Source organism: Hipposideros armiger, unplaced genomic scaffold, assembly GCF_001890085.2.
Source record: "Hipposideros armiger isolate ML-2016 unplaced genomic scaffold, ASM189008v1 scaffold_10, whole genome shotgun sequence".
Lineage (NCBI taxonomy): Eukaryota > Metazoa > Chordata > Mammalia > Chiroptera > Hipposideridae > Hipposideros > Hipposideros armiger.
In genome coordinates this window covers 728,864-753,782 of record NW_017731360.1, presented here as the reverse complement: position 1 = coordinate 753,782, position 24,919 = coordinate 728,864, and the positions used below count along the sequence as shown (strand labels likewise).

Below are 24,919 nucleotides of genomic sequence, written 5' to 3'. Positions count from 1 at the left end.
AGAGAGAGAGAGAGAGAGAGAGAGAGAGAGAAAGAAAGAAAGAAAGAAAGAAAGAAAGAAAGAAAGAAAGAAAGAAAGAAAGAAAGAAAGAAAGAAAGAAAGAAAAGAAAATAATGGGTTTGAGATTTACTGGAGCTCGGATATGTAAAAATAGGGTTGTAAGTTGGTCAATGCTTACAGTGGTCTCAAGTTCACATAAACTACTGTGACAATATACCACAGGTCACACACACTTTTCCAGGGGCTTTCTTTCCTTCTGTTGTAAATTTTTGTCATCTTAAAATGAACTCCAAAAATTCTCAAATATCTTGTACTACCAGGATGTTTTTAAATATTTCTTGAAATACATGGAACATTGGTGTGGTGGGGGTATTATAGAAATTTTCATTGTAACAGTATTTGACCTATTTAAGACATGTTGCTTGCTCTTGTGGAGGAAGCAATGGGGCAAGTTATAATTTACATGCTTGGATTATCAGCCAGTAGGGTTTATATTAAGGTTGATATCCTGGGATATCTAAGAGGAAATATATCCCAAAGGAAAGGAAAAAAGAATGATATTTTCACTCAAAATATAAATGTGTGTCTATATCCCTTACAGAAAGGGAAATGTTATACAATCAAACAACAATGTTGTGATACTATAGCTACAAGATATGTTCATCACAAAAATCCTATGAGGTAAGTATGTTGCTTCCCTATTTTACAGTGAGGAAACTGAGGCACACCTTAATTATCCAAGGTCACAGGGCTAGAACCGGCATTCACATTCAATCAATGTGGCTTTCAAGTCAGCCCTTGTTTTACTAAACTGTTATTTTTCCTCATTAAGCATATTTGAAATTTGCATGAAAGAGATATTAAGAAATCACGTTTTCTCTTAAAAAGTTTAGTTATTTAAATAGTAATCATTTGGATTTCTTAAATAACCGGTTCTAGAGTATTTTTTTAAAGCTTTATGCAGTTAAAAAGACTTGCAGAAGCATCAACCTTCTAAAATTTAGTTGTATTCCTGAGACAGAGAAAATTTCTACTTGATTTTACGATGTTGGCAATAATATACTCTCAGACCCAACAATGCAAGGCACTTAGTGTAAGCACATATTATTCATGATAGTAATCATAACTTGAAAACACCCCCAAATAATTATCAATACAAGAAAGACTATATTGTACATAATAAATAATAGTACATCCAGAGTATGGTACTATGCAAACAGTAGAAATTATAAATATATGCTAATATAAAAAGACATTTGATATATTGTTTCAGTAACATTCAGGCTATAAAATAGAATGGTATGGCCCCATTATTGTAAACTTCCTTGTATGTAGAGATGCATACAAAAAAGCCTAGAAGGATATTCTTCAAAATGTTAACTGATAGGATGGATTTTGGACAGGAGTCCACCATCCGCATAGAATGTTGGCATTTTGAATACACCTGCTTTTCTTTACACCAAAAATGTTAACTGATTATCTCTAGGTAGTGTGATTACAATTGACTTAATTTTTTTATTTATCATGAGCACTTTTCTATCAGAGAAAGAAATAAAAGTTTGTTTGTTTTTCCTTAAAGGGCATAGTGTTTCCTGAAAGAAAGAGCAGTATCATTTCACTACAAACCTTAAGTTCTAAGGCTTTCATAGCAAGTGACAGGAAGACTGCATACATAGATACAGTACTATAGAATTCAAAAGCAAAAGATAAAACATTTTAAATGACTTAGTTATTGAAAACACAGAAATTAACACAAATCTTTCTTAGTTTAGATAAACCTGAAGCAAATCATGCTTAGAAGTTCTACCACGGTTGTCTTCAACTTTGTTTTCTGAGTTTGTCCCTTTGCAGGCAGGTGTAGAGCAGATTCGCTTCAGCTCCATGCAGTGAATGGGTCAGCCATCGGCTGAAAACCATTTCCCTTTCAGCCCTTTCTTGCTTCTGAAACAGTGCTGTCCAAAAACCTTTCTGCAATGATGTTGAAATAGACTCTGTCTGCACTGTCCAATAAGGCAGCCACTGGCCAGCCACATGTAGCTATGAAGCACTCGCAATGCGGCTTGTGTAACAGAGGAACTGAGTTTCTCATTTAATTTTAATTAAAATTTACAGACCTACCTGTGCCTGGTGGCTACTTTATTGAACAGCACAGATGAACATTACTTAACAATATTTCCAATCACAGCACAATTTAGAAGATTAAAGTTATGAGCCCCAAATTAAGCCAAGTAAATGGTTCATCTTTCATAAACAGATGTCAAATTTAAAAACCAGGAGATGTTTGTGTGCTTTTTTTTTTTAATGGTAATTTTGGCCACAGGGGAACCCAATAAGATAATCACTGTTTTTGGTCATGTGAACAGTGTTTCTAGTACCAAAAAAATATTTCTGATGAGACAATAGCTTCTAAGTCATCAGTCTTAATAATCAATGAGTCATGTCCGATTTCATAGTTAGATGAATCCTGTTGCTCTGTCTAGTTTTCTATTATTAATTATGTTATCCTTCAGGTCATTAAATGTCTCTCCTCAGAGCTCGTGACCTGGTAGATTGGCCATGGCAGATGAATATTTCTTCATCTCCCAACTAATAGCTACTTTTCAGATTAAGTGAAAACATTTCATCAGGGGAAAATTTATAGTATGTATGTACACTTATACTTTCGTATTTGTATGTTTTGTATTATATAAATTACATATGTGTAATATACATTATTAATAAACTTGAAAAACACTAAGCCTCTTTAGTAGTCAGAGAAATACAATTAAAATGAAGTATTTTTTAACTATCGAAATATCAGTTTTCCAAAGATTTATGATACCTGGTTTTGGCAAAGGTATGAGAAAACTGTTACTCTCATATACCATAAGAATAGAAATGCACACAGCTATTATTTTTAAATGTATTTAAAGTCCACCAATGTTAACCTGCAGTGACAGGGATAAAGGAAAATATTTAGTGGTTCAAAAAATAATAATGCTGAAAGCTCTTTACAAAAGACTGAATGGAAAAGTAAAAAGTGTACATAGTTGTTTTAAAAAAAAGGAGCTTTAAACACGTTTACTTTCTATGAACTTTTTAATTTAAGTTATAGTAAATTAATAAACATGTCAAGTTTTTAAAAAGGCAGTTTAAATGTATCAAAATTAACAGCATTTCTGCTTCTAGGTGCTTGAAATATTCATTCAGCAAAACATACTCGAAGACACACTGAACTTGCACTTAGCATTGTTGGTAGTAGCATAAAATCAGCAACAACTTAAGTGTCCACTAGAGGAATGGTTAAAGAAACTACAGTACATCTGTATCATTCAACAACTCAAAGAATAAAGCCATCTATCTATCTCTGTTTAGTAACAGAGAAAGATCTCTACGTCACATTATAAAGCAAGTTACGGAACAATATATGAAGTATGACCTCATATATCCTGGACATAGTGTGCACCAGAAAGCCAGTTCCAGGTTCCTTGGGACCCTAGAGAAGCTATTAGAATCTTAAACTAGCAGTCCAGAGAATTGTCTTTTCCTACAAGGTATTTCTACCATTCCTGGTGCACCCACAGAAATGTTTATTTCTATACTCCCATGATACACTTAACTTTCAGTATTGGAAGGCCAATATTGTTAGACCAGTAGGGGAGGAGAGCATGGGCTTTTAAAGTCATTACCAATCTTTAAATTTTGCCCCCTCATAGATGAGTTACTTGAATTCTTAAAGAGTATTCATGTCCTCTCTAAGATACAGGGTAATAGCCACCTTTCTGGGTTGTTAAATAGATTAGCATAACATACCGTATTTCCCCATGTATAAGATGCACCCTTTTTCGAAAAATTAGGGGTCTAAAAACTGGGAACGTCTTATACAGTGGTTGTATGAGCGCAAAAAACAAGCACGAAAAAAGCGGGAAATGCAAGTAAAAAAATCTACAAACCACTGTATAAGACATACCCAGTTTTTAGACCCCAAATTTTTCGAAAAAGAGTGTATCTTAAACATGGGGAAATACATAAAGCACCTCAGTGATCTATCTACTCAATGATCAAAAGTGATTACCAATAGTCTGACACAGGTATGAAAAGTTTTTATTATCTGCTATCAAGCAATTTCTACAATGTATCCTCCAAGGAGAGCAAGTCTCTTAGAGGATACGTACATGCACACCATAAGCCTGGGAAAGACCCAGTCTGGTTTTTATTGCCCTTCCCTTTTCTCTCTTTCTCTTCCCTCCCCATGCATTTAGAAGCACCTTGCTTAAACCCCAAGTCCTTTTGTTAGCCGTCTTTGCAACTGATGACATCAGTGGTGTTTTGCCTTCTTTTAAAAATTGTTAGCATTAGCTGGGACTGCTCTGTTTCTTTATAGAGTTCCCCAGGTGTTTTTTTTTCCCCAGATGACTTTTTTTTTAATAACTGGTTTCTATGAGGAGCAGGTCAGTTTGCTGGGGATAGGAAAATATTGAAAAACACAGCAAATAAGACACAAGCTAAATAGGCTGCAATTGCTATCCAAAACCGTGGATCTTTCAGCAGTGCCTTATCAAAGCAGCTAAACACAGTGTAGCCTATGGACATTCCAGCAAATCCACCTGCAATGTGAGCTGCAAAGGACACCTTGGGAGAAAAAATGAGAAGAAGAAGAAAATGCTAATTATATATTCCAGTTGCATCTCTCTTACTAACCAACAAATACCATCACAGTCACACAAGATTCTTCAAAGTCTGAAGAACAAGGAGATGAGGCAAAACAGACACAAAACTATGTATGCACAAAACATATTCTAAAACATGCAAAGCTAAAACATGTCATTTCACCAACTCTGAGTACACAAGACAGAGCCATTGTTTCTCATTCTTGGTCATCATCATATTTTGGATGGTTCTCTATAGTGCCAACCAAGAGAACAGAGTTAGGTTGCATGAGGGATCTCTATAGGAGCATAAACGGATCCCACATAAAATGTCAGAATGAAAACATAGGTAAATACATACACACAAATACTTAAGCACCAATTGCCAAATTGAAAGACTAATTCCAACAAAGTGAAATCTTTGTCAATTTTCTTTACATTATAAATTCATCTGGACCCAAATTGGCATTGCTGTGTTCCAGTGTGTTTTATTTTCTGTGGGCCTGAAATCCCTTCTCTCCTATTCTGGCATTGCTGCCAGTAAGGCAGATGTAGACAAATAGAGCCAGTGGTCAGTGCCATGGGAGCTAAGTGGAAAGGACAACCCAAAAGTCTGATGTCCTCAGGAATTTTCTTCCAAATGGAAATTTGCCCTAAATCACAGAATTGTGGCCCTAGTTGATGACCTTTTTTAGCTATTGATATGATAGGTAAACACATTTTCATTAAAAAAATAATAAGCCGAACTCACCGGTGATCCATTTGCAGGGACAAAGAACCGTCTGTAGAGAGCAAATCCCACGTCTGACGCAACTAGAAGGAAAAACAACCTGATGAAGCCCCAAGGTCTCCATAACAGTGCACCAAATGTGTTTGGTTTCACTGTAATAACAATAGCAGCTAACATGTAGTAGACTTAATTGTGTGCCAGGTGCTGTTCATGTAAGAGCTTCACAGGTATTAACCTTGTATCATGAATCCTCACGAGGATCTTATGCAATCGGTACTATCATTATCCCATTTTGCAGATTTATTCACCCAACAAATATTTATTGTCTTCTACGTGCCGGGCACTCTTCTAGGAGATGTACAAACTGCAATGAACAGATCAGAGAGCCCTGTCTCAGACTATCTGACCATCTAGTTGTGGGAGGCAAGCAAACAAGTAAAATGTAAGGTGTGTCCAATGGCGCTAAGTGCTATGGAGAGATACAGAGGGAGGAAGGGGAATTGGGGACGCTGGGATAGGGTGTGATTTTTAATCGAGTCAGGGAGGCTCTCACTGAGACTATGATGGCGATAAGGGAGCAAGCCATGCTGAAGTAAAAGTCTTCCACACAGAGAGCAGAGTAAGTGCAAAGGCCTTGAGGCAGGAATGTGCCCCGCATGCCTGAGGAATACTGAAGCAGTTGATCTGGCTGGATTTTCAAAGTGCAGTTTCTCCCAAGAGCAGCAGTAGCAGCAGCACCTAGGAATTTATTAGAAATTAAAAGTCTCAGGCCCACCCCAGACTTACTGAATCAGAAACTCTGAAGGGTGAGGCTCACAGTCTGTTTTAACAAGACTTCCAGGTGATTCCGGACTACAGGTAGGGATAAAGTAATAGATGATGAGCAGGGGACACACCATGGAGGGGCCTTATGGGTTACTGTAAGGACTTTGACTTTTTTTTTCTTTTTTTTAGCTGAGCCATCCTGCCACCTGTTGGCTGCTCAGCGGCAGCTCAGCTGGGGCCAGGCATCAAACCGCTGTTGCTCAGAGCTCACACTTTTGAGCGAGCTCTTAACCAACTGAGACCTTCTGCCAGCCCTAGGACTTTGATTTTTATTCTGAGTGATGGGAGGCCGTTGAAAGCTTTCGAGCACAGGCATGATGTGATCTAACTCATGTTTTTAAAATACCATTCTGACAGTTATATAGGGAATAGACTATATGGGAGCAAGGACAGGTGCAGGAAGACCAGCTGGATTACTGTTACTGCAGCATCCAAGTGAGGAATGATGGTGGCATTTTGTACATCAAGAAACCAAGAAACAGAGGTTAATAATTCCTTGCCCAAGGCCACACAGCTCAGAGGCAGGGACAGGATTTGCACCTTAAGCAGTCTGGCTCCCCTGTCACCCACCACACTAACTGCCTCTAATTGCCATCAGGAATCCTCAAGATGGGGCCAAGAAAGGGAATGAGTCCACATTCTCCAACGGAGCCCTGAGAGCCAGAACTTAGACATTCTTCGAATAAGTCAGATCTGTGCTGCAAAAAGGAGCCTGTGGGGTTTCTTGGCTTAGAAGGACTCCGTGCAGCACTTGGCAACACCTCATGCAGCTGTCACGTTCCAAACCCTCCCCCAATTCCCTCTGTTCTGCTTAGTGAGCCACTGTGACCGAGGAGATGGGAAGAACTAGTTCTTGCCTTTGGGAAAATAGCACCAGGACCACGTGTTCTGGCTCGTTTCCTTTTCAATCCTATATTGACATTAAAGTCACTGGGCAGGAATTGAGATGGAGGAAGTACTCAATATTAATTTAATTGGAAATGACTATTCCACAAAGTTCCAGATAAATGTGGCTGTATGGTATTTTCAATCATTTGCATTTCCTGGTCCAGTGTAAATAACAGAGAGAGATGGAACTAGGAAAGTATAAGAAAACCACTGCCAGAGAACAGGGCTGACTTACTGGAAACAGTTACTCTGGTCTAGTCTTCCAGGGTAGGAGGCCACCCCTCAAAAAACCTTTGTCACGTCAATATCTCCCTCTCTCTCTGATCGTGCCCACTTCCAACACCTCTGCCTGGCTCTTGGAGCTTCCTGGGGGAGTTTGCTTCTATTGTAAATTGCTGCAATCTCTAAACGGAGACATGTCATTCCACCTGAAAAGAAGATCTTCCAATAAACCGTATCATTGTCCTCACTAAAAACTTGATACTCATTTTAAAGAAGTTGACTATATGGGGTTTTTTGTTTGTTTTTTTTCCTGAAGGATGAAAATATGAGATTTCCTTAATGTTTTCCAAAGGGGAATCTCAGTTGCTTCATTATAAAACACATCCCACAAGTAAATGCTTAATGAAGGGAAGTCCTTAAGGCCAATTGTCCTTCACAATTTAAGAATACATTTTCCCAAGGAAACATGTTTAAAATTAAAATGTAATTATATTGTATTAACCTGGTGTGCATTGTAACTGTTCTTATTTTCAACAGTAGGTAAACTAGGCCAAAGAACTTTTGGAAATGGCACGTGCCAGGAAGTGGGGAGGGTTGATGGTTAGCGTGTCCTACCTCGGTTGGAAGGTTACAATAAAAGCACATCATTCAGTGACTTTATTACTTACCTCAAGAATGACATAACATTATATAAACTGTCTTTGAAGAAACCCTGTGCATGAGGAAATGGTTTTTACTCCAACACTGAAGAATATTAAGAGTATAAAAACAATTTCCCCATCAAGGATTTGAGGCTTATCTTATATTGGGTAATTATTCATAATTACCCAAAAGCAGCAGTTTGAAGACCCAGTTAACTTGTGTAACAACATTTTTCAGTCAGAGGACTTGTTTGTCCCTTGGTTCTGATTGTGACACTGTGAACAACGCAGGCGGCAGCCCTATTCCCACAACGATCCTCCTAACTAACTCCCAGACACTCCCTCCTTTCTGGGCTGACAACTTTTCCTCACTTCATGGATTTCTTACACAGAAAAAAAAAAAAAATCATATAGAGTATGGGATAGACTATAAACAAGTCACTCATTTTCTCTCGGGATGAAATATTGTTTTTACAGTTAAACTGTTTACAAACTAAATTCCTCAGAAGTAGTCGTCCCTGTTCCCACAGTGTCGCTAATTGAACTCTTGATACCAATTAGCAGCATCGTTTTTTACCACGTGGACAGCCAAAGCCTTCGGCTTTATAATGTGTCCCCTCTGTCTTGGCCTTCAAGTCTGACCCCACAGTCTGACCCCAGCGTCTGTCCTTCTCCACATACCCTCAGTGTGGATACAGCTTCGGCTGGAGCAGCTCCGGAAACACAAGTTACTGGCCCTGCCTGGCTTTGCTCATTTTCTTCCCCGTGTGGCCTGCCACCATCCAAAATCTACCCTGACTTTCTTCAGACTCAGTTAAAATTCCACCGCCTCTCTAGATTGAACACTCTTCCTAAACTCCTCTAGCACGTAATTCTCTACTGTAATTCTTGGAGTTGTCAGAAGCCATTAGTCATCTTTTAGCTCCCTGACCTCTCAGTTCCTTCTCCTCCGTTCCCATCTTTAATCCTCAGCCACCACTCCATGCTTATATCCTAGATTGTTTGGGGTTTTTTTTTCAATCTGGAAATTTAGAAATTGAGGAAGAAAGTAGATTATATCATTGGTTTTCAAGCTTCCCCTTTTCAGAAAAAATCATATACAGAATCCAATGTATGAACAAGAAAAACCCAATATATAAAACATAAATGAAGCTATTGTGGTTGAAGTAGATGGAGTGCCTAGAGCTCTACTCTTTTGACTCCCCCAACTTCAGAAAAAAAATAAAAGCAAAAACACATTATTGAGGCACCACTAAGACCCACCCACGAGGGTCTGTGAAAACTCCTTTTACACCTTTCTGCTTAGGCCTATGGAGCTGACAATTTTCTGATTAGGCTAGCAGTCATCCTAGATTTAGTGTTTAGGAAACTGAGACCTTCTGAAGGGTGAACCAATAAAATTGAAGATGTGAAGTGTTCACAAAACAAACTTACTTATAAGGATGATGATCAGTAGTCTGACAATTCCAAAGGCTGGGATCATTTCTCGAAAATTCTTGTAAAGAGATAAATAATAAGATAAGCTATCTATTTGCAAATGAAACATCCACCTACTCCCTCTTCATCTGCTTTTTCATTTAAAATCAAGTTTGAGTGTCAGATATTTGTAGAAAAAAAAAGCATTGGTGTAACAACCCAGTTTTCAAATGTATTTGGAGAATACAACGCTAGTGAACTTTGGAGAACAAAAATGAAACATGACATTTAATTCCATGATATAAACTAGGCACAATTTTATTATAGAAAATAATCTAAAAATAAATAATATAAAATCAACACTGAACATGAGATAGATGATAGATAGATAGATAGATGCTGTCAAACTAAGTCTGATGAAATATTTCCAAGTTTTTTTGTTTAATATTCATTTGATACTTCTCTGTCCTCTTTCTGGGTAGGAGTTAGGAAAGACAACTAAAATTTGAGTATTACCTTATTTTTTTTTAGATGATTTCAAAAATAATTTTTTTTTAATTGGGGAACAGTGTGTTTTTCTAGGACCCATTAGCTCCAAGTCAAGTAGTTGTTTCCATCTAGTTGTGGAGGGCGCAGCTCAGCAGCCCATGTGGGGATCGAACTGGCAACCTTGGTGTTATGAGCACTGCGCTCTAACCAACTGAGCTAACCAGCCTGCCCCCTCAAAAAATTTTTAAATGTTGGTGAAAAAAAGTTTAATTTTAGCTTTGAAAAATCTCAGTCCAGCCTGCAGTACCCCTGTGTGTTACTAGAGAACTGAGTCAGAAAGACATTTCCAGTGTAATCTATTGAGTTACTTCTCCCTTCTCTTTCAAGTTATTAACTCTCTTCCCAAGGATTAAAGATGCTGAGATAGCCATGTTTATTCTAAATCAATTATTTTCAAACTGTTGTGACCACAGCCTATAATAAGAAATAATTTACATAACAACCCAGTACACATATAAATCCAACAGTGCTTACTCTTATTACACATAATGCATACTGAATTTTTTTTCTTTTATTTTTGTTTAATTTTTCACAACCCTTAAACTGAGTTCACAACCACTGGTGATTGCAATCCAAAGTTTGAAAACCATTTTTCTAAATGACTTCTATTTTTGGAACAGTTTTATAACTGCTTCCTATTTTTCCTTCTACAGTATGTTTAAAGTATAAATATATAAATAAATATAAATAAAATATAAAAACTTTATATTTTAAAGTATACTTATGTGGTTACAGGGTTAAGAACTATCCAGGACTTTAGCCTGTTTTAAAAAGTGGTTGGCATTCTCACATACTATATCATGGGAGTATAAAATAGTTTGCAAACTTTGGAGGGCAATTTGGCATTAAAATCTACTTCAAAGAATTTATCCTACAAAAAAAAAATCATACAACATTATTTTCAGTGAAAGATTAAATAAGTCAGAATACACCTCTCTAGAAGGGGCTGTGGAGCACTTGAAAATATTGAGGTGGATTTCTGTGTACTGACATGCATGGGTAGGCAGATGGTCAAGGTACTCGATGTTAAGATGCAGAAAAATATAAGGGTGGTTCCATTTTTGTAATATTAATATTGGTAGTATTTTGCATACATATAGAAAAAGGTCTGAAAGGACGTATAACAAACTGTTAACAAATACTATATTGGGGATTTTGACTTACTATTTTTCAAATTAAAATTTTATTTAGTATTCATTACTTTTGAGATCAGGGAAAAAATAAAGGTAAAATATGAAAGGAAAACTCTGGTGGTCAAAAGGAAGATGAGTGCTCAGTAGATATTTAGAAATGAAGATTCCCTAAATCAAATACCAGTTATTTAAAATAAAATAAAATAAAACAGTCCATAGGTTCCATTCCCAAAGTCCTTACCACTAGAACATTCATAAAATAGCCTCCCATCAGAGCATAGACTCCTCCTGAGGCACCCACAAGATATTTGAGTGGATCAAAGATGGAGCTGGCAAGAGATCCTAAGGAAATAAAACACAAAGGATCAGACATGACTATAAGAATCACGAAAGAGAAATCTAATCTAAGGTAAAAATTTGTGAAGTTTGGGCCATTATCATATTAGCAAGCAACATATTCACTTTATCCCTCCCATACTATAAAAGTATAGCTTTGTGGATTAATTATCTCAGTTTTTTCTGAAACATTAAATGTTCACTATGAAGACAGTATAACAGTGATAAAAGCACAGACTCTGGAGCCAGAATTGCCAGCTGTGTGACTTGAGCAAGTTTCTTAATCTCTCTGTGCTTTAATCTCTCTTTCCCTGCTACAAAATGGGAATATTTATAGAATTTACCTCAATAGATTGTCAGAGGAAGTAAACGAGCTGATAAGTGCATGATGCTTAGAACACTGCCTGACATGAATTATATACGTGTTAGCTATTGTTGCACAATATCCCACATATTTAGCCAAAACTATCAAAATACCTGAGACACTCCAACATTTTATTATCTAACAGCTAGCTTTCTCACAGAGTCAATATGTGGCCTCAGAATCTTTCTCAGCATACCATTCAATCAGATTCGCCAAGCAAGATGAAACCTTCTGCTAACCCAATCTTAGATTGTCTGAACCAAAACAATGCTTTAAAACCACCTTATGCAAACTCAAAGATGTTCTTTCTATACTGCTTAGTTCTATTACTTACTCTCTTGCTATCAAGGCCCTCCTTCATTCCTTAGGATATAGTATAATACCTACTTTGTGCAAGAAAGACAAAGTGAACTTAGGAATCTTACAAATAGGTGAGCAAACAATTATAAAATGCAGAATATAACAACTACTATGATTTTTAAAAAGTAATAAATTTGTTATGGAAGCACCGAGGAAGGAATGACTTTCACAGCACAGAGGTGGAGGCCCTGCTACTCTGAGAATGATGAGATAGCTTTTTTATTAAACTCTGAAGAATCTTTAATATTTGGACAGGAAAAACAAAGAGGAAGAAAGTATTCAGGACCTATGGATATGGAAAAGCAAAGGCATAGAAACAAAGGTAGATGGGTGACTGAGGATCAGTGAGAAGTATTTCAATAGGATTAGAGCGATGTTTTTCAAATGTTAACCTATAGACTAGTGTGGTTACACTTAATCATGAGAAATTTATTTTTTAGAATACAGATACAAATGTCCACTCTGGCCATGATGGAGCTCCAAAGATAAGATTTCCCCTCCCACCTGAAATAGCTAAAAGCACTGGAGAAAATATATGGTCTTCAAGATACTGGACATCAGATAACAAAGGACAGTGAACCCTGCAAGACAAAAAGTAAATGCAAGACAAAAAAGTAAATGAGTTGTCTGATTGCCCAGTTTACTGCCTTGAGAGAGATTACAGGCTGCAGTGCATGAAGTGGGAACCTGGATAGATCTCAGCAAGTTGATGAAATAGAGTTTAGAATCCAGAAAGACGGAGACAGCTAGAGTTTGAAAGACAGAGCACCAGAGAGGACAGAGCTGCATAGCGAACCCCAGAGACAAGCATATGAGGAAATTATCCGAGCCAAGAAAAGAGTCACCAGAAAGGAATAGAGCAAAGAGTACCTCTTGCTCACACAGCACAAGAGAAGCTAAGTAACTTTTCAAATGAGAAAAATCAATTCATGGGGCATTGAGTAAAACACACAGGAGGGTCCTGCATCAGCAGTGGGGAATAATTAGTACTAAACATGACTCAAAAATGTAGTTTCAACTAACAAATTTTACCAGAAAGGATGATACTGCTTCTAAGTAACTGAGTTCCAAAGCAAATCTCAGGAATATTTATAGGAATACAGTAATATGTACCATCCAAAGGTTAAATGTCTAGCATCCAAATAAAAATTGCCGGAGAAGCAGGAAAATATGGCACATAATGAAGAGAAAAATCAATTATCAGCCTCTCCAAACTGATACAGGTGTTAGATTTAAGAGATAAGGGCAATAAATAATTATTACAACTATATTCTATATGTTCAAAAGTTAAATGGAGCCATATAAAATATAATAAAATCAAACTTCTAAAGATTAAACTTATAATGTTTAAGATGAAAAAATAAACTTGTTGGGCCGAGTACAGAACAGTCTTCAGATATTACTTTAAATCAGAATACATATAGAGAATAAGCTAATGTTAAAAAACTTGTGAATATGTTTGAAAGTATCAAGGGGATGGATGTTGGAAACGTATAATTCTTTACAATGAGTGTTTATATATTGATACTACTTAAGGTTTGTTGAAAATAAAATGTTAATCCCACTGTGGAGTCACTTGATGCTATGTTTTTTTACTCCGAGTGTGTGTGAATCACGGGTTGTTTGTTACTGTCATCTGAGATCCCTTGTATGTTGGGTGGGATTCACTCAGAAATACTTTTCCCTGGAAGACTGAGGACACTGTAATACACAATGTATGATGAGAATCTAAATGGAGATGCTGTTTGGTTGACTTAGAATGTTGATGTAAGTCAGTGTGACGTAGGTGTTCAGGGCATCATTCTCTGCATTTATGTAAGACAAACATTCTGAATCTTCATTAGATTTACCAGTTGCTCTTTAAGGAAAATAAGGTGGTGGTTTTTGAAACCCTGATGTATCTTTGTAGTAGCCATAGATAGGAGTGCTGAATATTACCAGATGTGGTTGAAATAAAGAAGTCTTTGGAGAGATCTGAGAAAGTACAGACAACTTATCCCTAAGTGCATAAATTATTGTACATCCATGTTTCCTAAACAGTGAGCCTCATGTCTTCAAACCCTTGGAAAACAGAGCTCTAAGGTCATTATACCAGAACAACCAGAACGCTTCTTAAATGCTTGTTATCTATATTTTGTGCATGGATCTTACAGGTGGTTTGCCATGCTTTATTTAGACTCTGTGTAAACTTATATTTACATTAATAATAAAGCGAATTATTTTTAATGTATTAAAAAAAAAAAACTTGTTGGGCCGGCCGAGTGGCTCATTGGTTAGGAGTTGGCTTGGGATGCCAGCTGTGAGCAGCAGGGCTCCGGCTCAGATCCCACATGAGGGCCCCTGACGCTGCCCTCTACAGCTAAGATGGTGAACAACTCGACCTGGAGCTGGGCTGCTGTGAGTCACCGGTGTCGGCATAGGCTGCAGTGGAGCTGGCCAGCAGCAGGTGTGCGCTTTTGTGAACTGCCATGAGCCACCGTGAGCAGGTGTCCAATGGCTGTCGAGCAACTGCCTCAGCTGGGAAGAGCGCAATGATAATACCAACATGAGCCAGTAAAGCAACGTCTTCCACAACTAGACTGAAGAACAAAAGGAGAACAACTTGTCTGTTCCCCTTCCGCGATTCCCCCACACTGTTCCCCTCCCCCAATTCCCCAAGAAAATCTTAAAAAAGTAAAAAAGAAAGAAGCTTGTTGAGATTGGCAGATTAGACATTGCTGAAGAAAGGATTAGTGAACATGAAGACATGGCAATAAAACTGTCCAAAATGAAACACACAAAGAATATTTTTTAAAAATGCATACAGTAGCAATGAGCTGTGGGTCAATTTCAAGCAGCCTAATAAATACATACTTGGAGTCCCCAAAGAGAAGACAGAAGGCAGGTACAGAAAAAAATATTTGAAGAAATTATGGTCAAATTTTACCAAACTTTTATGAAAACTATGAACCCACAGATCCAAGAAGCTCAACAACCCCCAAGCACAAGAAACATGAAATAAAAACCCACAACAAAGCCACTAGGCTCAAAACCAGTAAAAATCTTAAAAACAGCCAGAGTGAAAAGACATGTCATACTGAGGAACAAAGATAAGGATGATAAATGATTTCACATTGGAAACAATGCAAATCAGAAAACAGTACAGCAACATTTTTAAAGTACTGAAAGAGAAATACTGTCAAGCTAGAACTCTATGCCTAGTAAAAATGTATTTCAAAATGAAAGCAAGGTGTTTATTTTTTAGAAGTACATAGGCTGAAAGAATTGATGACCAGCAGACCCTAACTACAGGAAATGTACAAGGAAATCCATAGAAAAAAAGAGAAAAGCTATCACACAGAAATATCCACATGCAAAAAAATGACACCAGTATATACTGGGGGTGCCAAAAAAATGTATACAGATTTTAAGAGATGTTATCTATGTTCAAGCAGTAATTCGCCATAATCGAAGTGTCTGGACGCTGATGGTAACCACTTTGGGCACATACTGTAATTGCAGAAGTCAAATGTGACTTGTATTCATCTTTTGTTATCAGTATACATTGAGTATTACAATACAGTTTTTTCCTTTTCTTAAAATGTGTATACATTTTTTGGCACCCTCTCTATATACATTGTACCATGTAGAAAATGGATCACAAACCAATATGTAAAGCCTAAAATTATAAAACTTCTAGAACAAAACATAAGAGAAAATCTTTGTGACTTGGGCTAGGCAAAATTTCTTAGATATGACACTAAAAAGCACAATTCCTAAAATTTAAAAACTAATGTTATACATAATCAAAATTTAAAACTTAAATTCTTCAAAAGATACTATTAAGAGAATGAAAAGACTAGCAATCGACTAGGAGAAAATATTTGCATGTCATATATCTGATAAAGGACTTGTAATCAGAATATATAATATTATATCTAATAAGGAATATAATCCAATTTTTAGATGGGCAAAAGATTTATACATACTTTGCCATAGAAGATATATGGATAGCAAATGAGCACATGAAAAGATATTTACCACCATTAATCATTAGGAAATGCAAGTTAAAACCCAATGAGATATCATTATACACACTTTAGATTGGCTAAAATGAAAAAGATGGATGATACCAAGCGTTGTTTAGGAAGTGGAGGAACTAGAACTTTGGGTGATGTAAAATGGTGCCACTTTGTACCATATGACCTAACAGTTCACACATAGATTTATACCCAAGAGATCTACACAAAAAATTTATACACAAATGTTCATAGCAGTATTATTCATAATACCCAAAAAGTGAAGACAACCCAAATGTTCATCAATTGATTAATGGATAAAAAAATGTGGTACATCCATATAGTAGAATATTGTCCAGTAATAAAAAGGAGTGAAGCATTGATATGTGCTACAACATGGATGAACAATAAAAACATTATGCTAAGTAAAAAAGACCATATATCATATAATTTCATTTGTGTGAAATGTCCAGAATATGCAAATTTAAAGAGACAGAAAGTATTGGTGAAAGGTCATTTATTTATATAAAGAACAAAGATCAATGATATATTGCCCGTTTTGTCAATAACCTTTTGCCATCTTTCAGTGAGCTTCATAATTCCTCGTTCATAGAAGGACCTGTCTTTATTTGCGAAAAACTGAAGAAAGTGCTGATTTACAGCCTCATCTGAATTAAACATTATACCACGCAAGGAGTTTTGAAGAGAGACAGACAAGTGGAAGTCTGACAGCGCAAGGTCAGGAGGGTATGGTGGGTGTGACAACACATCCCATCGAAGCTCCAATAATTTTTGACAGGTGATCAAACTTGTGTGTGGTCTAGTGTTGTCACGATGGAACATACTCATTTACATTAACAAGCTCTAGATGTTTTGGATGATGGATTTGTTCAAACTGTCCAATTGCCGACAGTACATATTCAAATTGATTGTTTGGTTCCTTGGTAGGAGCTCGAAAAACACGACACCTTTAAAATCCCACCACACTGAGAGCATAACCTTCCTCTGATGAATGTCTGCTTTCGATGTCGTTTGAGGCCAATCATCACATCGGGACCATGACTGTTTGCATAACACATTGTTGTAAACAATCCACTTTTCATCACCGGTTATCAGTCGCTTCAAAAAAGGATCGTTTTCCTCATGTTTAATGAGCATATTGCGGATGTTTATACGTGCCGTCAAATGAACTTCTTGGAGTTCATGCAGAACCCAAATATCGAGCTTGCTTACGTATCCCAGCTTCTTCAGGTGGTCGTGAATGCTTGAATGATGGATGCTCAATGTTTCTGCAATCTCTCGTGTCGTGTAACATGGGTTTGACTCAATCGATGCCTTTATTTTGTCGTCATCAACCTCGGTGTGCCTCCCTGACCGAGGAGTGTGATTCAGGTCAAAATCACCAGCACGGAATTTCGTGAACCATCGTTGGCACTGACGTTCTTGTAGAGCATTGTCACCGTAAACTTCATGCAACTTTTCACAAGCTTGACTCATGTTCTTCCCTTTATGGAAGTAAAACAGTAAAATATGGCAAAAATGCAGTTTGGTCTTCCATCTTCAACTTGTTGTAAAATCTCCAAAACTCAACCAAATCGCTCAATTTTTTTTTTAGAATGAAGCTAGACCTGTCAGCTGTCAAATGACATAGCAATAACATAGATGCAAATGACTCTATTACTTCCAAAAATGAACTAGTGCCATCTGTTACAAGCATGCATCATGACTTTTCCTACGACCCAGTAGATTAGCAGTTGCCTGAAACAGGATGGGCCATAGGATGAGGACGAGGGAGTGACTGCTAAGGGGTACAGGGTTCTTTTGGGGAACAACATTGTTCTAAAATAGATTATGATGTTGGGTGCATAACCCTGTGAATTAACTAAAAAATATTGAATTATACATTTTATTTTTTATTATGCAATTTAAATGAGGGAATTGTATGGTGAATTATATTTCAGTAAAGTTATTTAAAAAGTTTGGCAGCTTCTTTAAAATTAACTATACCCTATAACAGGATCCAGCCATTCCATTCCTAAGTATTTACCCAAGAGAAATTAAAATATTTGTTCACATAGACTTGCACACACATGTTTATAGTAGCTTCATTTGTAATAGCCCCAAACTGGAAACAACCCAAATGTCCATCAACAGGAGAATGGATTTTAAAAATTGTGGTATATCCATACAATGAAATTCTACTCAGCAATAAAAAGGAATCAACTATTGATATACACAACAACATGGATAAATCTCAAAATAATTGTGCTGAGTGACAGAAGCCAGACCAAAACAAGAGTACATACTCTATGCTTCCATTTATATAAAATTCTAGACAATACAAATTAATCTATAATGATCACTGGTTGCCAGGTGAAGGTGGGGGAGGAGCAGGGAGCGAGAGGAGGAGGAATTTCCAAGGGGCACAAGGAAACTTTTGGGGGAGCAATGGATAAGTTTATTATCTTGATTGTGGTGACAGTTTCATGTTTATATACACATATCAAAACATATCAAATTGTACACTTCATATGTGTGCAGTATATTGTATGTCAGTTATACCTCACTAAACAGAAACAATACACACAGATCCCAGGGCCACATCACCAGAGATTCTGATTCATTAGAGCTGGGTGGGAGCTGGATAGTGTCAGTTGCAACAAGCTCTCCAGTTGGTTCTGATGGTCAGTCAGATTTGGGGGGGCCTGGGCTGGACTGCAGACCACTGTTTCTCAATTACCTGTAGGTTTGTTCAACTGCAGATTCTGATTAGTAGGTTGGGCGTAGGGCCCTGCATTCTGGATTTCAACAAGCTCCCAGGTAACACCAGTCCTGCTGATCCATGGACCACACTTTGTCAGGAGCACGAGTAAGGAAACTAGAATTACGAGTATATTACCTATGAAGGAAGGAATCTAGAAAAATAGCAAAACAAGAAAGACAGCAGGTGGGAGGAAACTTTTGGAGGTGATGGAAACATTTATGGTATAGATTGTGGTGATGGTTTCATGGGTGTATGCTTATCTCCAAACTCTCCAAGTTGTATAGATTAAATATGTATAGATTTTTGTATGTCAATCAATCATATCTCCAAAAAAAGTGTTAAAAGGAACATTTTACATCAAGTCTTCCCCTAACCTCTTTGTGTATAATTTCTTTTTTGAACATTAGTAAAGAAGTCCATTCTTCCAAAAAGCAAAAAAGAAAAGAAAAGAAAGGCAATGGAGCCAGGCAGTGGAGGGTAGTGCAGAGCAATCTGGGGCATTTCAGCTTTCTTTTGGCCACTGTAAGTGTTCTATGAAGGATATAATATGATCTTATCTGTGTTTGAGGAAGGTGACCCAAGCAGCAGTGTAAAGGATAGATCAGAGTAGCGTAGAGATGCCTGCCTATTTGCCTATTGCAAAAATAGGCAAGGATCCGAACAGGTTCTTCACGTTCTCCGAAACTGGGGCAGAGCTGATTCCACAGGTTGAAATCAAGTTGTGGGGGAAACAGGAATGTAGATGCTGGAGCCAGGCAGAGCCTGACCATCACAAAAGGTTTTTAAGGTCAGGGGGAGAGAAGCGTGTGCAGGAACAGAAGTAGAAGGTGGACAAACAGGATCCACAAACGTAGGAGGGAAGTAGGATGGGGAGCTGTGACAAAGCCTTGCCAAGTCCATCTCATGGTGGCTTCCATCCCCTCTGCTCTAGGATAAGGCAAAGCTTTGATCAGTAAAAAATTCTGAGCACTGCAATGGGTCGACTGTGCCCCCCAAAAAGATATGCTTGAGTCCTAACTGACCACCCCACGCCCCACGCCCAGTACTTCAGAATGTGACCGTATTTAGAAATAGGACTATTACAGATATGATTAATTACAGAGGTCATATTGGAGTATAGTGGGCCCCTGAACCAATGTGATTGTGTCATAAGAGGCAGGGACACTGGAAGGGAGGGCACCATGTGACAATGGAGGCAGAGACTGAAGTGCTGCAGCTCCCAGCCAAGGACTGATGGCCACCCTCAGAAGCTAGGGAGAGGCAAGGAAGGGTTCTCCCCCACAGGTATCAGAGGAGGGAGCACGGTCCTGCTGACACCTTGATGTCAGACTTCTAGTCGCCAGAACTGTGAGACAATGCAGTCCTGTTGTTTTAAGCCATCCAGTTTGTGGCACTTTGTTATGGCAGCCCCAAGAAACTAACACAGCCATCCACTGCAATGTAGGTATGTTGACGTCCTTATAAATTACATGTTTGTGTACTGCTGCGCTAATATGTTTTTAAAAACACACACAGAAAAATAGAATTTTAAAGGATGGGACATATTAATTACACAATGTTTTAAAATTATTTTTACTTCATTACTGGTATAAAAAAAAACTTATCAAGCCATGAAAAGACATGGGGGAAACTTTTAACACATATTACTAAGTGAAGGAAGCCAATATGAAAAGGATACACACTATGTGATTCCAGCTATATGACATTCTGGAAAAGGCAAAACTATCAGTGGTTGCCAGGGGTTGGGGGTGGGGGGCAGGATGACTAGGCAGAATACAGGGGATTTTTAGGGCAGTGAAAATACTCAGTATGATACTATGATGGATACATATTATTGCACATTTGTCCAAAACCATAGTAGAAGGTACAACACTAAGAGTGAATTCCATCCTTTATGGACTTGGGTGATTACGATGTGTCCATGTAGGCTCATCAATTGTAAGAAATGTACCATTCTGTTGGGGGAGGTTGATAAGGAGGAGGCTGTGCATGCACGGGGCAAGGGTGTTTGGGAAATCTCTTTACCTTCCTCTCAATTTTGCTGTGAACCTAAAACTGCTCTAAGAAAATAGTTTTTAATTTAAGCAAAATCTTTCAATGAGTAGTTTTATTAAATAAGCTTCACTGTTTCTTTAAATCCTGGTTAAATCTCATGACACAGAAATACAGATACAATAGTCCCCCCTTATCCATGGTTTCACTTTCCAGAGTTTCCGTTACCCACAGTCAACCATGGTCCGAAAATATTAAATGGAAAATTCCAGAAATAAACAACTCATAAGTTTTAAACTGAGTGCCGTTGTGAGTATCATGATACAATCTCACACCATCCTGCTCTATCCAGCCCAGAACATGAATCATGGCTTTGTCCAGCATACCCCCACTGTACATACAGTACAATAAGGTATTTCGAGAGACCACATTCACATAACTTTTATTACAGTACATTGTTATAATTGTTCTATGTCATTATTATTGTTGTTAATCTCTCACTGTGCCTAATTTATAAACTAAATTTTGTCATAGATATGTATGTATACAAAAAACAGTGTACATAAGGTTTGGTACTATCCACGGTTTCAGGCACCCACCGGGTGTATCCCCAGTGTATCCCCAGTGGACAAGGAGAGACTACTTATACTTCTAAATTCAGTTATTTGTCTATAGATATTTTCTCTTAATCACTGTCATAGCCAAAATGTAAAATTTAAAAATGATGTGTAATTTAAAATGGAAGAATTGCATCATTAGCTGTATTTATTCCAATTATGTAAAAATTTTGCTGTAATTTGACTACGATTCCCACCTTTCCTAATGTCAGTCATTAGTTCTTGCAAACTAATCAGCAAGCATTATAATAAGTTTAAAAGGTACTAAAACTCTTCACTGAGAATTCAAAACAGTTTAGAAAATTGTTTCCCAGCTTTTTCAGTGTGAAAGTGAAGAGTTGTTGCATCACTTTTCAGAAGCAAAATCTCAGAAACATGGAATGATTTCTAATGATCAGTTTTCAAAATGCCCTTTTCATAGCAAGAATATTTTTGGAAAAGTAGTTACATTCTTACTCCTTAAAAGAAAAATGATATTATGTCCTCAAAGGGATATGTTCCATGCTTGTTTTTCAACATCTGTTAGATAGCTTACTGCTGAAAGCCTTTTGTTATCACAGAAAAAAAGGCAGCAAATTAGACACCATCTTTTTGTAAAAAGAAAAATGCATAAACTAATCTTTTAAGTGAGCAAAAAATGAGAGGAATCACTCTAACTGATTTCAAGACGTATTATGTAGCTGCAGTGGCACTGACTCTGTGGTATTGGTGAAGGGATGGACACATCAATCAACGGATCAAAAAGGAGAACCCAAAAATAGTCCCACGCAATTTCAGCCAACTAATTTTTTTACAAAGGTGCAAAAGCAATTCAGTAGTCTTTAACAGATTGTTCTGAAGTAATTGGATATCCATAGGCAAATAAACAAACAAAAAGAACCTCAATCTAAACACCTTTATATAAAAAGTAACCAACTCAAATGGATCACATATTACGTAAAACATAAAACTACAACTTTAGAGGATACTATAGGAGAAAATATTTAAGACCTAGGGCTCTGTGAAGAGTTCTTAGACATGACACCAAAAGCATGATTCATAAAAGGAAAAAATGATCAATTGGACTTCATCAAACTTAAAAACTTTTGCTCTTTGAAAGACCCTGTTAAGATAATGATAAGACAAACTACAGACTGAGAGAAAAGTATCTGCAAACTACATATTCAACAAAGAACTAGGATCTAGAATATATAAAGAATAATTAAAATTCAACAGTAAAAGAAAAATAATTAATTAGAAAATGGGCAAAAGACATGACCAGACATTTTCTAAAGAGGAGATACAGATGGCAAATAAGTACATGAAAAGATGTTCAACATCATCAGCCATTAGGGAAGTGCTAATTAAGACCATGATGAGATATCACTATGATTTATGAGCAAAGCTAAAATAAAAAAATAGTGACAACACCAAATGCTGATAAGGATGTGGAAAACTGAATCTCTTATACAATACTAGGAGGAATGTAAAATGGAACAGCCATTCTGGAAAACATTTTGGCTGGTTCTTATGAAACTAAACATGCAACTACCATGGAACCCAGCGACTGGGCTCTTGGACATTTATTCTAGAGAAATGAAAACTCAGGTTCACAAAACTCTATACTGATATTCACAAAAACCTCTATGCAAATATTTATAAGAGCTTTATTTGTGATAGCCAAAAACTGGAAACAACCCAGATACCCTCCAATAAATGAAGGGTTAAACAAATGGTGGTATAGCCATACCATAGAATACTACTCAGCATTAAAAATCAACTAGTGGTACATGCAACAACCCAGATAATCTCCAGAGAATTATGCAGAGTAAAGAAAGCCAATCCCAAAAAGCTTTATACTGTATCATTCCATTTATAGAACATTCTTGAAGTGAGAAAATTATAGAAATAGAGAACAGATTAGAGGTTGCCAGGGGTAAAGAAGGGTATAGGGGTGGGAGGGAAGAGAATATAGCTGTGGTGTTGGAAATGTTTTGGACCTTGACTGTATCTTTGTGTCTATCCTGGTTGTGGTATTGTACTATATAGCTTTGCAAGCTCTTACCATTGGGGGTAACTGGTTAGAGGGTACATGGGACCTCCAGGTATTTACTTCTTATAACTGCAGTGTAAATCTGTAGTTATCTCAAAATAAAAAGTTTAATTTTTTTAAATGTTTCCAATAAATAAACAGATGGATGGGAGTTCTAATATTTTCTGCCCACACTGTACTGGATCATCTTAGGCACATCCCATTTTAGAGGTCACTGTTGTTTGCAGCTAGTCCCTACTTAGTCTTTGGGCCCCTTTAACTATCTCTACCTTTTCTTGAAGCTATCTTTCTTAAATGCAAATTTGATCACATTACTTCCCAAAAAATCATTCATCTGACACATAAGCGCCGTCATGATTTGGCCTTAGGCCTTTACCAAATATATGCAAGTAGGCACCAAACTACTCACAGTTCCCAATTGTGCAAAACCCTGTCTGACTGTGAAATAGATACCTGAGGATAGTCACAATGAGTGACTAATATCTCTAATTAACTTATCTCCAAGGCTTATCAGGTTTCCTAGCACATACTGGGAGTACAATGCATCTTAAATAAGACACCCATTATCAACATTTGTTACCTTTGCTTTGTATATTACCTCCTGAGAGTCCAGAGGTGTTGATTTCACGTTGCCTTCAGAACACTAACCTGCAATCACTCCTGCCAGGTACACCAGCCCCACTCGGAGGCCTTTGTGGACCATTTCCAAGGGAATACCCAAAACGAGCTGCATAATAAGATTTCCCAAGATGTGCTGAACTCTGCAGAGACAAACACAGTTGTCAAATATTATGACTAACCCAGGCAGTTCTTTCCTTGGGAGATTAATAGGCACCAATGTGTTGTTTCTAGTTAAGAATTTGCTTAACTCTAATTCCATTTTCTAATTTGTTTTTAGCAATTGACTTTTTAAAAACATAAAACAAAATCTTGAGCCGGGTTTCAATATGTAAAACAGATAAAAGGGCATTTTAGAAGTAGACATTTATTTTATAAGTTCTGTTGTATAGCAATTACTGATAATATCAAACAGAACAGTGAGGCTGGTTTAAAAAACATAAACTTGAAATTAGATTTAGATGACAATTGCCATCTTATTTTGTTTCAGTTGCACAGCATTGAGAAAATACTAATTAACTCATGTTGAGCTTAAATGTCAACAGATTTTTAAACTATTTCTCTTGTATCTCAGAATATTTTTAATAAAATAGAGATGGCAAGAGAACCTCATTCCCATTTTAAAAAAAAAGTTTATGGGGGTGCCGGCTGAATGGCTCAGTTGGTTAAGAGTGAGAGCTCTGAGCAACAGGGTCGCTGGTTCAATTCCCACATGGGCCAGTGAGCTGTGCCCGAGCTGAGCTGCTGCTGAGCTGCCAACAGGTGGCAGGATGGCTCAGCTGGTGAGAGCACGTGCTCCTAACAAC

At 37.3% G+C, this 24,919-nt stretch overlaps 1 protein-coding gene across 5 annotated transcripts in view; it reads right to left on the bottom strand.

The window, feature by feature from the left end:
• Nucleotides 1-3,951: 3,951 nt before the first annotated feature.
• Nucleotides 3,952-24,919, bottom strand: part of RHBDL2 (rhomboid like 2) — a 50,145-nt gene continuing 29,177 nt past the window's right edge. For 4 of the 5 annotated variants that reach the window (XM_019658087.1, XM_019658097.1, XM_019658104.1 and 1 more), the window contains 5 exons: nucleotides 24,144-24,256; nucleotides 11,274-11,374; nucleotides 9,369-9,429; nucleotides 5,380-5,441; nucleotides 3,952-4,611 (listed from right to left, as the gene is read on the bottom strand). In XM_019658087.1, the coding sequence (XP_019513632.1) occupies nucleotides 4,432-4,611; nucleotides 5,380-5,441; nucleotides 9,369-9,429; nucleotides 11,274-11,374; nucleotides 24,144-24,256 (517 nt within the window). In that variant the 3' untranslated portion in view covers nucleotides 3,952-4,431. The remainder of the gene's footprint in view (nucleotides 4,612-5,379; nucleotides 5,442-9,368; nucleotides 9,430-11,273; nucleotides 11,375-24,143; nucleotides 24,257-24,919) is intronic. The other variant, XM_019658123.1, reaches the window with a different exon arrangement.